Here is a 12,979-nt window from a genome sequence, read left to right as displayed (position 1 = left end):
TCGCGCTCCCTCTCTCTCTCTCTCTCGCTCGCACGCTCCCTCTCTCTCTCTCTCTCTCTCGCGCGCTCCCTCTCTCTCTCTCTCTCTCTCTCGCGCTCCCTCTCTCTCGCGCGCTCTCTCTCTCGCGCGCTCTCGCGCTCGCGCACTCTCTCTCTCTCGCTCGCGCGCTCTCTCTCGTTTTCTCTCCCTCGTTCTCTCGTTCTCGTGTGTTCTCTCTTTCGTTCTCGCTTTCGTTCTCACTCTCGCTTTCGTTCTCGCTCTCGCTCTCTCGTGCGCTCGTGCGCTCGCGCGCTCTCGCTCTCTCGCTCTCTCGCTCTCTCGCTCTCTCGCTCTCTCTCTCGCTCTCTCGCTCTCTCTCGCGCTCTCGCGCTCTCGCGCGCTCTCTCGCTCTCTCTCGCGCGCTCTCTCGCTCTCTCTCGCGCGCTCTCTCGCTCTCTCTCGCGCGCTCTCTCGCTCTCTCTCGCGCTCTCTCGCGCGCTCTCTCGCTCTCTCTCGCGCGCTCTCTCGCTCTCTCTCGCGCGCTCTCTCGCGCGCTCTCTCGCTCTCTCTCGCTCTCTCTCGCGCGCTCTCTCGCTCTCTCTCGCGCGCTCTCTCGCTCTCTCTCGCGCGCTCTCATCGCTCTCTCTCGCGCGCTCTCTCGCTCTCTCTCGCGCGCTCTCTCGCTCTCTCTCGCGCGCTCTCTCGCTCTCTCTCGCGCGCTCTCTCGCTCTCTCTCGCGCGCTCTCTCGCTCTCTCTCGCGCGCTCTCTCGCTCTCTCTCGCTCTCTCGCGCGCTCTCTCGCTCTCTCTCGCGCGCTCTCTCGCTCTCTCTCGCGCGCGCTCTCGCTCTCTCTCGCGCGCTCTCTCGCTCTCTCTCGCGCGCTCTCTCGCTCTCTCGCGCGCGCTCTCTCGCTCTCTCTCGCGCGCGCTCTCTCGCTCTCTCGCGCGCGCTCTCTCGCTCTCTCGCGCGCGCTCTCTCGCTCTCTCGCGCGCGCTCTCTCGCTCTCTCGCGCGCGCTCTCTCGCTCTCTCGCGCGCGCTCTCTCGCTCTCTCGCGCGCGCTCTCTCGCCTCTCTCGCGCGCGCTCTCTCGCTCTCATCGCGCGCGCTCTCTCGCTCTCTCGCGCGCGCTCTCTCGCTCTCTCGCGCGCGCTCTCTCGCTCTCTCGCGCGCGCTCTCTCGTCTCTCTCGCGCGCGCTCTCTCGCTCTCTCGCGCGCGCTCTCTCGCTCTCTCGCGCGCGCTCTCTCGCTCTCTCGCGCGCGCTCTCTCGCTCTCTTCGCGCGCGCTCTCTCGCTCTCTCGCGCGCGCTCTCTCGCTCTCTCGCGCGCGCTCTCTCGCTCTCTCGCGCGCGCTCTCGCGCTCTCTCGCGCTCTCTCGCGCTCTCTCGCGCGCGCTCTCTCGCGCTCTCTCGCGCGCGCTCTCTCGCGCGCGCTCTCTCGCGCTCTCTCGCGCGCGCTCTCTCGCGCTCTCTCGCGCGCGCTCTCTCGCGCTCTCTCTCGCGCTCTCTCTCGCGCTCTCTCGCGCGCGCTCTCGCGCTCTCTCGCGCGCGCTCTCGCGCTCTCTCGCGCGCGCTCTCTCGCTCTCTCGCGCGCGCTCTCTCGCTCTCTCGCGCGCGCTCTCTCGCTCTCTCGCGCGCGCTCTCTCGCTCTCTCGCGCGCGCTCTCTCGCTCTCTCGCGCGCGCTCTCTCGCTCTCTCGCGCGCGCTCTCTCGCTCTCTCGCGCGCGCGCTCTCTCGCTCTCTCGCGCGCGCTCTCTCGCTCTCTCGCGCGCGCTCTCTCGCTCTCTCGCGCGCGCTCTCTCGCTCTCTCGCGCGCGCTCTCTCGCTCTCTCGCGCGCGCTCTCTCGCTCTCTCGCGCGCGCTCTCTCGCTCTCTCGCGCGCGCTCTCTCGCTCTCTCGCGCGCGCTCTCTCGCTCTCTCGCGCGCGCTCTCTCGCTCTCTCGCGCGCGCTCTCTCGCTCTCTCGCGCGCGCTCTCTCGCTCTCTCGCGCGCGCTCTCTCGCTCTCTCGCGCGCGCTCTCTCGCTCTCTCGCGCGCGCTCTCTCGCTCTCTCGCGCGCGCTCTCGCGCTCTCTCGCGCGCGCTCTCTCGCTCTCTCTCGCGCGCTCTCGCGCTCTCGCGCTCTCTCGCGCTCTCTCGCGCTCTCTCGCGCTCTCTCGCGCGCGCTCTCGCGCTCTCTCTCGCGCTCTCTCTCGCGCTCTCTCGCGCTCTCTCGCGCTCTCTCTCGCGCTCTCTCGCGCGCAGCTCTCGCGCGCGCTCTCGCGCTCTCTCGCGCTCTCTCGCGCGCGCTCTCGCGCTCTCTCGCGCTCTCTCGCGCTCTCTCGCGCGCGCTCTCGCGCTCTCTCGCGCGCGCTCTCGCGCTCTCATCGCGCGCGCTCTCGCGCTCTCTCGCGCGCGCTCTCTCGCTCTCTCGCGCGCGCTCTCTCGCTCTCTCGCGCGCGCTCTCTCGCTCTCTCGCGCGCGCTCTCTCGCTCTCTCGCGCGCGCTCTCTCGCTCTCTCGCGCGCGCTCTCTCGCTCTCTCGCGCGCGCTCTCTCGCTCTCTCGCGCGCGCTCTCTCGCTCTCTCGCGCGCGCTCTCTCGCTCTCTCGCGCGCGCTCTCTCGCTCTCTCGCGCGCGCTCTCTCGCTCTCTCGCGCGCGCTCTCTCGCTCTCTCGCGCGCGCTCTCTCGCTCTCTCGCGCGCGCTCTCTCGCTCTCTCTCTCGCGCGCTCTCTCGCTCTCTCTCGCGCGCTCTCTCGCGCGCTCTCTCGCGCGCTCTCGCGCGCTCTCTCGCGCTCTCTCTCTCGCGCTCTCTCTCTCGCGCTCTCTCTCTCGCGCTCTCTCTCTCGCGCTCTCTCTCTCGCGCTCTCTCTCTCGCGCTCTCTCTCTCGCGCGCTCTCTCTCGTTCTCTCTATTCCAGCTTGAAAGTTTTCACATCCTGCCTGTAGGTACTCCAGCTACAATCAGAAACCCCGTTGCAGGAAATCATCCACATTGCTGTCTCCAAGAAACCCACTGAACCAGTCATCTATCTCTTCAAACTAAAAGCCTCAGGACCACCGAATTCATCTAGAAGCCAGCCGAATCACCAAACTCCATAGACTGTATACCCTTTTTATCTATGGACTCTAATTCAACCAATCTACCTTTCCCCACTCTGTAACCTGTGTGTGTGTTGTGCAGTGTATGTGTGTGTTCTATTTGGTTTAGGTACAATGAAGGTAACCTCTTTTATGGTTAAATTCAAGAAAACCTGAGGGGGGGAAAAGAGGGAAGCCTTTGATCCCTCTCATTTGACCATAACAACAGCTATTTCATTAGCCTTGCTATCATTCAAGACCTGTTAACCCCCAGCTTCACAATGATCAACAGGGTCTCTCCACATTTCATCAACTCTTTCACCATCTTCATCCTCTTCTCTGCCTCTAACTCATCCACCCTCTCTGTCTATTCCTGGAGGGAAAACTCATAATTTCTGTAACGACACCCAGCGGCCTCATCGCTCTGATTTGCACACATGTTGCCATTGATCGCAATCAAATCTGTTCAATCTGCCTTTCCTCCATCTTTGATTTTTTTTTTTATTCTCACGAAATTATGGTTTCCCAGTCCCACCCATCCCCAATATAGTAATCAGCTCTGTGCTCTCAAGCTTCACAAATCTACTGGGCAAATACATGGCAGATGTAGTATAATGTGGATAAATGTGAGGTTATCCACTTTAGTGGCAAAAGCAGAAAGGCAGATTATTATCTGAACGACGGTAGATTGGGAAGGGTGGAGGTGCAGTGAGACCTGGGTGTCCTTGTGCAATAGTCGCTGAAAGTAAGCATGCAGGTGCAGCAGGCAGTTAAGAAGGCAAATAGTACGTTGGAACAAAGAAAACAAAGAAAATTACAGCACAGGAACAGGCCCTTCGGCCCTCCAAGCCTGCGCCGATCCAGATCCTCTATCTAAACATGTCGCCTATTTTCTAAGGGTCTGTATCTCTTTGCTTCCTGCCCATTCATGTATCTGTCTAGATACATCTTAAAAGACGCTATCGTGCCCGCGTCTACCACCTCCGCTGGCAACGCGTTCCAGGCACCCACCACCCTCTGCGTAAAGAACTTTCCACGCATATACCCCCTAAACTTTTCCCCTTTCACTTTGAACTCGTGACCTCTAGTAATTGAATCCCCCACTTTGGGAAAAAGCTTCTTGCTATCCACCCTGTCTGCACCTCTCATGATTTTGTACACCTCAATCAGGTCCCCCCTCAACCTCCGTCATTCTAATGAAAATAATCCTAATCTGCTCAACCTCTCTTCATAGCTAGCGCCCTCCATACCAGGCAACATCCTGGTGAACCTCCTCTGCACCCTCTCCAAAGCATCTACATCCTTTTGGTAATGCGGCGACCAGAACTGCACGCAGTATTCCAAATGTAGCCGAACCAAAGTCCTATACAACTGTAACATGACCTGCCAACCCTTGGCCTTCATAGCGAGTGGATTAGAGTACAGGAGCAAGGATGTCTTGCTGCTATTATACAAAGCCTTGGTGAGACCACACCTGGAGTATTGTGTGCAATTTGGTCTCCTTATCTGAGGAAGGATGTTCTTGCTATGGAGGGAGTGCAGCGAAGGCTCACCAGACTGATTCCTGGGATAGCAGGACTGACGTATGAAGAGAAATTGGGTCGATTAGGCTTGTATTCACTAGAGTGTAGAAGAATGAGTGGGATCTCATAGAAACCTACAAAATTCTAACAGGACTGGACAGACTAGATGCAGGAAGGATGTTCCCGATGACGGGGCAGTCCAGGACCAGGGGTCACAGTCTAAGGATAAGGGGTAAACCATATAGGACTGAGATGAGGAGGGATTTCTTCACCTAGAGAGTGGTGAACCTGTAGAATTATCTACCACAGAAAGTAGTTGAGGCCAAATCATTAAATATATTCAAGAAAGAGTTGGATATAGTTCTTAAGGTTAAAGGGATCAGGGATATGGGGAGAAAGCGGGAACAGGGTACTGAGTTTGCATGATCAGCCATGATCGTATTGAGTGGCGGTGAAGGCTCGAAGGGCCGAATGGCCTACTCCTATTTTCATTAGTCTGTGAAGAAGTCTAGATTGTATGAGTCCCACCTGGCTGTATATTTCCAGATCTTTCTGGACCACCTCCTCTTTTCCATGGCCAAATGTTCCTATTGCTTCAACATCACTCTGTAGGGCAAAGACAGCCCTATTCTTCCATTCCCTCCCCCCCCACCCCCCAGCTTCCTGCAGCCTCATCTCTAATTCAAGATGTGAGAAGCTAATTAAATTTTGTTTTACTGTCAAGGCCACCTGCTCAGCCTCCTCCATCCTCTATTTCAAAACTTGTATTACTCATGTACTTTGCAGATTCCCCATTTTAACTCCAGGCAAGGAAGAATGAGCAATGGGCAAAACATCCACCCATTCCTGCCAGCGAGAGGCCCCATTCATTTTGAACACCAGGCATCGTTGCCATGCCACCGATGAGCTAACTGCATGCCCCAAAGAGTCATCCTGCTGCATTTCACCGACTCCAGCCCGGTGCAATACTGGGCTTCCCAGCAGCCAACCTGGCCTGCGGGAGGTGACTGCAGGAGAGTAGCCATTCTGCCTAATCCAATTTCATTCTCCTGAGTTGAGATTATGGTTTGTTTTCCCCCACCCCCCTCAACACCAGCTACAGAGCTCCATCTCTGTCCTGAAATCCCCCTTTTTGAAACATTTTGCTGGTGAAATTCTTCATGGGTGATTGTGGACAATGGGGGATAGTCCATCTGTTTAGGAAGGAAAACTGGGTGGATTGTAGAATGGACTGCCAGTGTGCTGTCACGCAAGAACAATTTCACCCCCCTCATCAAAATTTTCCTGAAAGATGTTTCACCTGTGTCTTTTGGTCTGTATTTTCTTATTGTTGTCCACCTGTAACCTTTGAAATATGCTGAGACACTCCTCTATGGAAGGGGCACTATGTAATTCTGTAAATTGTTGTTGTAAGGCCCTATTTTCCAAACTCACGCTGCCCACAATTTTACAAATAGATGGATAATCCTGGTCATGTGAACTTGGCAAATTACCCCTGAACGTAACAGCCTGTCTTTAATGCCAAAGCAACCTGTTACAATCCTGTTTATTTTGTCTTCAGAATGTTTGTAGTGGGAGGAATCCGCAAGATGTTTACATTGGCCATGATGCTCAGCACATGCGAGGCGTTCTTTCCTTACACTACCCATTGGAACATGGAATTGTGACCAACTGGGATGAAATAGAAAAGGTAACGCTAGAGTGGAACAGACTGAACTTTGAAAGCTTTAGATTTCAGAATATTTACCCTATTTCTCCAAAGCTTACTGGGTAAGGAAACCAGTGTTATAACACGCCTGGGCTAGCAAGCTGGATAAAACCAGTCAGGGTTCCGATTCCTAATTGCTACCCGCACATGCCAGCTGGAAAGTGCCTAGATGTGGGTGTTTCAGGGTGGAAATTCAAATTGGTGGAGTCCAAGTATAATTGCAAAGCTATCTTATGCTACTTGGCTGTCAGAATCTAATTTTAAATGGGTTGACAATTGTGTAAAAATAATGCACACCAGAATCTACAAGGGGATTAAGCTTTCTCTGAACGTCACCAATTGAAATTTCTACACTTGGTGATTGGACTCAGCCATGGCACCCACATAGTGGAATAGCCAGCCAACACTCAGCTTAAGCTACAGCCGTTTGGATGAGGCATTTGACAGCTGTGGTCACCCATTTGAAACATAGCCCAGTGAAAGACAGCACCTTTTGAGAAATGCTAAGAATGTAATGTAAACATAACAGATAGAGATTTAGATTTGGTTCTAGAGTTTTTATGTTGTGGAATGCTCCATTTAGTTCTTGAGTTATCTTACATATGCCAACTCAATTAACCCATTTAACCTTTGACTCACCCCTAAGGCATCATTGGTTATGACACTATGGGGTGAATGTAACTAAGGGAAAAAAGAATTTTTGAAGGGATGGCGAGAGGCCATCTAGACCTAATGGCACAGCTCTGAAGAGTGTGCAGGGACAGAGTAACCTGGGGGTGCATCTACATAGACTTTTGAAAGTAGCAGGACATATTGAGAGTGGTCAGCCAAGCATATGGGAGCTTGGGCTTGATATAGAATTATTGGGTACAGAAGTAGGGAAGTTATGCCAGACCTTTATAAAGCTCTAGTTAGGCCACAACTAGAGGATTGCATCCAGTTCTGGTCACCACACTTTAGGAAGGTTGCAAGGGTCCTTAAGAGGGTACAGAGGAGATTTACCAGAATGGTTCCAGGGATGAGTGATTTTAGCTACAAGGTTAGGTTGGAGAAGCTGGGGTTGTTCTCCTTGGAGCAAAGGAGATTGCGGCAAGATTTGATAGAGGTATACAAGATTATGACTGGTTTGAATAAGGTTCACAAGAAAAACGGTTCCCGTTAGTTGGTGGTACAAGGACCCGGGGACATGGATTTTAAGCTTTTGGGCAAAAGATGCAGGGGGGTGTAAGGAGGAACTATTTTATGCAGCAAGTGTTAATGATCTGGTACACTCTGCCCACTAGGGTGGTGGAAACAGAGACAATCAATTATTTCAAAAGGAAATTGGATGGGCACCTGAGGGAAACAAACTTGTGGGGCCATGGGAATAGAGCAGAGGAGTGGGACTGTCTGGATTGCTCTACGGAGAGTTGGCATTGACTCGATGGGCCGAGTGGCCATCTTCTGTGCCGTAAATGACTCTATGACTCTATGAAATATGGTTAAAGAATCTTGGCCCGTGATTGAACTATTGAACAAGATGCGGTTTTGGCTCTAATTAATTACTTTACACTGCTTCGATGCTAACCTTTGAAAACATTTTGAATGAATCATCTGTAATACTCTTTCTAGTTGTCTTCCTGTTTTAGCTTCACTTTGGTTAACACCTAGCATGCAGTTGCACAATTATACTATGATTCTTTAACTGCCACAACCGCTGTTTAACTCCTCTGAACAGATTTTGAGCACAACCTAATGTTCGGTTTACAAGTATCTTTCTCATGAAACTTCTCTTTACTTCTGAATTAAACTTCTGAATACTAACTTCCAGAATCAAGCCAAGACCCCTCCCTTTTTAGTTTACCTGATCCATTTAATCCCTCTTCAGTGAATTTAGACATTTTATTAAAAATATACATACTTACTAAAATAAGCATTCATCATTTTGAATAATCACTTTATTATCCATAAATTCAGCTGTAAGCTTTTGCTGTTCAGAAGGAACCTTTATATAGAAAACATTTGTTTGCCAGAGCCCCCCAAAGTCAACAGTTCAGCCAAGGACCACGGCTTTTTTGATCATATTTCAGAAGTTCTCTTTTCCTCAGTTAGATTAGCCTTATAGTGTCAGGTTAGCACAGCTTTTCATACAACTGGATGAAAAATACATTTTAAAGTGTTCTTCTGCTTTTCTCTAATCCTACTGTAAATTTTACAAGAAATAGATTTGTAACACATTTTCAGAAGTTTTTTTTTTAACATGTCCCACCTTCCCATGTAGAAAATGTAGCAATCCTTCACCTACGCTGTTAGGGTTAGATAATGTAGAGTGGGAGGAGGCTCGAGTGGAGCATAAACACCAGCACCGACCATTTGGCCTGAGTGGCCTGTTTCTGTGCTGTAAATTCTATATAATTCTATGTAACTCTGTTCATCCCAAGGTAACATAATTGGAATGAATCTGGCTTTGCTAGAAATATTCCAGAACAGTATATGAACATTGTGATATCCTTGTTTAACTTGATTTTGAGCAGTGTACAGAAATTGATTTCATTATTTTCAACGTATTCAGAAAGCCTTCATAGGTATTCCTGGTAAAAAGAAATGTAACTTACGGCATGGATCACAATTCAGTACTGCGTCAATGTATTTTTGCTATTTTGACATTGGCGCTCTCACTCCTCCTGCATCCCAAGAAGGATGTCATAGGAACACCATGACCTCCAAGATCCCTTCCAAGTCACATGCCATCCTGACTTGGATAATATTGCTGATCCTTCATTGTTGCTGGATCAGTATCCTGCAATTTCCTACCTACGGCCATTGTGGGAGCATCATTATCACAATGACTTCAGGAGTTCAAGGAGAAGACCCACCATCACCTTCACAGGGCAATTAGGAATGAGCAATAAATGTGGCTTTGCCAGTATCGGCTGCATTCTTAGCACATTTTTTTAAAAAAAGTTAAATTTATGTCGGAATTTTCACATCTTCCAGACATCCCAAAGTGCTTTGTCGATAATGAAGGCACTGTTATGTGGCTTAACACAGCAGCTAGTTTGTACACAAAGTTCCCACAGACATCAAGTGAGATAACGGACCAATTATTGGTCGAGAGTTAAATATTGGCTGGGCCTTAGTGAGCTTTTCCTGCTCTTTTTCAAATAATGCCAAAAATCATTTATGTGTTGAACCGGCCTCAATTTAGTATCTCACCTGAAAGACAACACCTGCAACAATGCAACACTCTCTCAGTACTGCAGCAAATTATCAGCCTAGATTAAGCTTTGAAATTCACAGCAGTGATTGAACCCAACCTTCTGATTCAGAGGGGTTTGTGTACTGATATGGAGCCATGTTGACTGCTAAATCACATTTTATTGAATATGGTTTGATGAAAGCAAATAAAGGATTAATAAGTATATTTATTTCAGATCTGGCATCATACATTTTATCATCAACTCCGCATTGAACCAGAAGAGCACCCAATCCTCCTGACAGAAGCAGCCATGAACCCACACCAGAACCGAGAGCGAATGGTTGAGATCATGTTTGAAGTCTTTAATGTGCCTTTCTCTTATGTGGCAATGCAAGCTGTCCTAGCACTTTATTCTTCAGGGAGAACTACAGGTATATAAGAATTTTTTATTCCTTAATGTGTGCAGTCTCAGTGAGGGATGTTAGTGCTGGAACTCTTCCTATTGGAGACACCCAATGTCAACAGTCAGTGGTGATCCTGCCTCCGCCAGGCCTGGGGATCCAGTCCGTATTTTGAGGTCCCCAGTCCCTTAATTGGCCTTGGGCGTGACTTCCACCTCATTGAGGCAAGAAGTCCTGCCTCATGGAGCTGCCAGCCAATCAGCGAGCTGGCAGCTTAGTCCCAGCAGCGCCACCGGGAGCGGTGGCCACTGCTGGGGCTGCAACCCAGCTTCAAGATGAAGTGGAAGGACGGCCCTGGAAAAGAGGTGAGTTTTTGGGTCCTCGCCAGGGGTGATTGGTCGAGCCCCGGCGAGGCAAGGGGGGCCAATTGGGGGAGGGGGGGCCGTCGGGCATTGGGGGTGGTTGGGGAGTCGGCAGGTGACCCTCTATTGGACACGTGGTGTCCAATCAGGAGGCCTCCCCCCTCCCTCCCCAGGCTGTCAGATGGCCGCCTACTTACAGGTGGCTTTTCTCAGGCCGAGCCCGTCTGCTTGCCAATGGTAAAATCCCCATGACAGTAGGCGGAGACCCTTAAGTGGCTGTTAGCTGGCCACTTAAGGGCCTTGATTGGCCTGGGGCAGGCGGACCATTTTTTGCTATCGCTGCCCCGCATAAAATGGCGGTGGAGGCAGGAGCGGGTTGGGAAGGGTTCTTGAGCCTCCCCCTCCATTTTATGCTCCTCCCCCGCCCCCCCCACCTGCCCCGCTGCCACCCCCCGCCGCCACCATCCCGCTGTTTGGGGGGGGGAATAAAATTCTGGTCCAGGACTTTGCTGTACACCACAGCATTTAAGTCAATGTAAGAAGGAAGACAGTTTGCTCTCTGAAGAGTCGGGAAGTGCATATGAGAATAGGAAAGTTATTTTAACAGGAGACTTCTGTGAACTGAATATAAACTAGGAAAACCAAAGTAATTTAGAGTCAGAGTTTTGGGTTATGTTTATCAAAGAGTTCACCAACAACAACTTGCATTTATGGATTGCCTTTCATGTAGAAAAATGCCCCAAAGTTCTTCGTAGCTAATTAATGTTCTGGAATGTACTATTTCAAGACTTGATACTGATCCCAACATTTTCTGTGCCCCAAACTACTAAATCTTAATTACTTTCTGAATTATCTATTTTTTCAAATGACAGGTATAATCTTGGACTCTGGAGATGGCGTCACACACACTGTACCAGTCTATGAAGGGTATAGCCTCCCTCATGCCATACAGCGCTTAAATCTAGCTGGTCGAGATCTCACAGAATATCTTAGAAAGGTGTGTAAAATGTTTATTTTCAAATAAACAGAACATCTAACAGGTTAGGTGGGAGCTTCATCACCATAAGGACTGGGGCAGCTCAGGGAGAAGGCCCACTACACCCTAGGGCAACTAGGGTTGTGGCTTTGCTGGTACCATCCAAATCCCAAGAACAAATATTTAAAAATGTTTGCTACCCACCGTGTAGTGGCATTCATTGACCTTGGTGTAGATGCATTATCTTTTGTTAGGCAAGGGTGTTAAGAATTACAGAACAAAGACGAGTAGATTGTATTAAGATACAAATCAGCTGTGATGTGATTGAATGGTGAAACAGGCTCGAGGAGCTGAACAGCCTACTCCTGTTCCAATGTTCCTTCCTTATTATTCATCATCACAACTTTGTTTGTGATCTGTACACTAATCCAATTTTATTTTATAGTCGTATTCGCACATGACAATTGACCTTGTACGTATGGAATTAGAAGACCGAGAAAAGAAAGACCTTTCAATTTATCTCTTGCCTTATCAAATCCTCGGGACATCCCAAAACACTTCTACAACCAATTCAGTATTTTTGAAATTCGGTGACGTTGTTTGAAAGTTGCAAATGGTGGCTCACCACCACCTTCTTGAAGGCTGTTAGAGATGGGCATTAAATGCTGGCCTTGCCAATGATGCCCACATCCCATGAAGGAATTTTTTTAAAAAAGGAAAACCTGTGGCCCTTCCCTGAAGTTGTAAAGTGTGTGTCGTAAACATTGCGTGAAAATCCAGTGGGAGGGCTGAATGCTGAGCCTAAGCTGCTTACGAATGGAAATGATTACAATGGCAATGCCATTTGTATTGGGTCCCAGTGGCACTGCTGCCTGTGGAGGAGCCCAGCAACAACATTTCTTGAGATGGTTCTCTGCTGCACTAAAAGCAGCAATGCTGTTTTGGAAAATGTTTTTTCCTTATTTTGGTTTTATGTCAAGAATATGTTTATACCAGCACTTGTCTACAGCAGGAGTGAATGGAAATTAAATCTTTATAGACTGCATTGTATTTCTCAAGGCTCTAATGTAAGGGGAGCATTTTCCTTGCGGTTTGGTGGTCTCATTAAATAAAAGTTAATGTTAAATACCTTTCTGGTTTTGCAGCTGTTGAAAGAAAGGGGTTATTCATTTAATACTACTGCAGAGCTGGAAATTGTTCGAGATATCAAAGAGAAGCACTGTTATGTTGCTGAAGACTATGAAGCAGAACTGGGCAGCTCTAAAAGTGGTGGAGAATTAAACTACACATTGCCAGATGGACAAATAGTTACAATAGACAATGAGAGGTTCAGGTAACATAGAGAATGTGAATGTACCTCTTTTGTTTAGTGGTATAATAATATGTGACATAAAGTTAGGAAAATGGATCAAAGATTATTTGAATCCTATGTGTCATGTGTCTATAGACATTCTTGGTGTTACTCATGCTGTTGATACAACAGACATCTCATGCTGGTATGGCTAGCTGCATTATCGGTTCAAGTCTGTAATTCCCTAACGTGATACATTGCCAATCTCGACCATGGGAGGAGGCTGCTCACTTTCTTAAGAAATGTGTGGAAAGCAGTCAGGAGAATCATCTCTGCTCATACATCTTCTAGCAGTGTAGGTTTGGAGCAAATGGTCAATGGACAGAGAAGAAATAAAGGGAGCCCCTCTCTTTCCCCCCGCCCCCCCCCACCCCACCCCCCCCACTCACAAAAAAACACATGGTGGGGGGTGGAAATTGGTTATAGCCCGCTTTTGGATCCATAACCAG

General features: G+C 49.6%; 1 protein-coding gene across 1 annotated transcript in view; it reads left to right on the top strand.

The window, feature by feature from the left end:
* Positions 1-12,979, top strand: part of LOC137362204 (uncharacterized) — a 130,597-nt gene that overhangs the window by 105,512 nt on the left and 12,106 nt on the right. Inside the window, exons 13-16 of the mRNA XM_068026658.1 lie at positions 6,116-6,244; positions 9,676-9,871; positions 11,076-11,200; positions 12,325-12,512. Coding sequence (XP_067882759.1) covers positions 6,116-6,244; positions 9,676-9,871; positions 11,076-11,200; positions 12,325-12,512 — 638 coding nt within the window. The remainder of the gene's footprint in view (positions 1-6,115; positions 6,245-9,675; positions 9,872-11,075; positions 11,201-12,324; positions 12,513-12,979) is intronic.

Source organism: Heterodontus francisci, chromosome 3, assembly GCF_036365525.1.
Source record: "Heterodontus francisci isolate sHetFra1 chromosome 3, sHetFra1.hap1, whole genome shotgun sequence".
NCBI lineage: Eukaryota > Metazoa > Chordata > Chondrichthyes > Heterodontiformes > Heterodontidae > Heterodontus > Heterodontus francisci.
The sequence above is the reverse complement of the archived record's forward strand: the minus strand, read 5'-3'. Positions and strand labels throughout refer to the sequence as shown.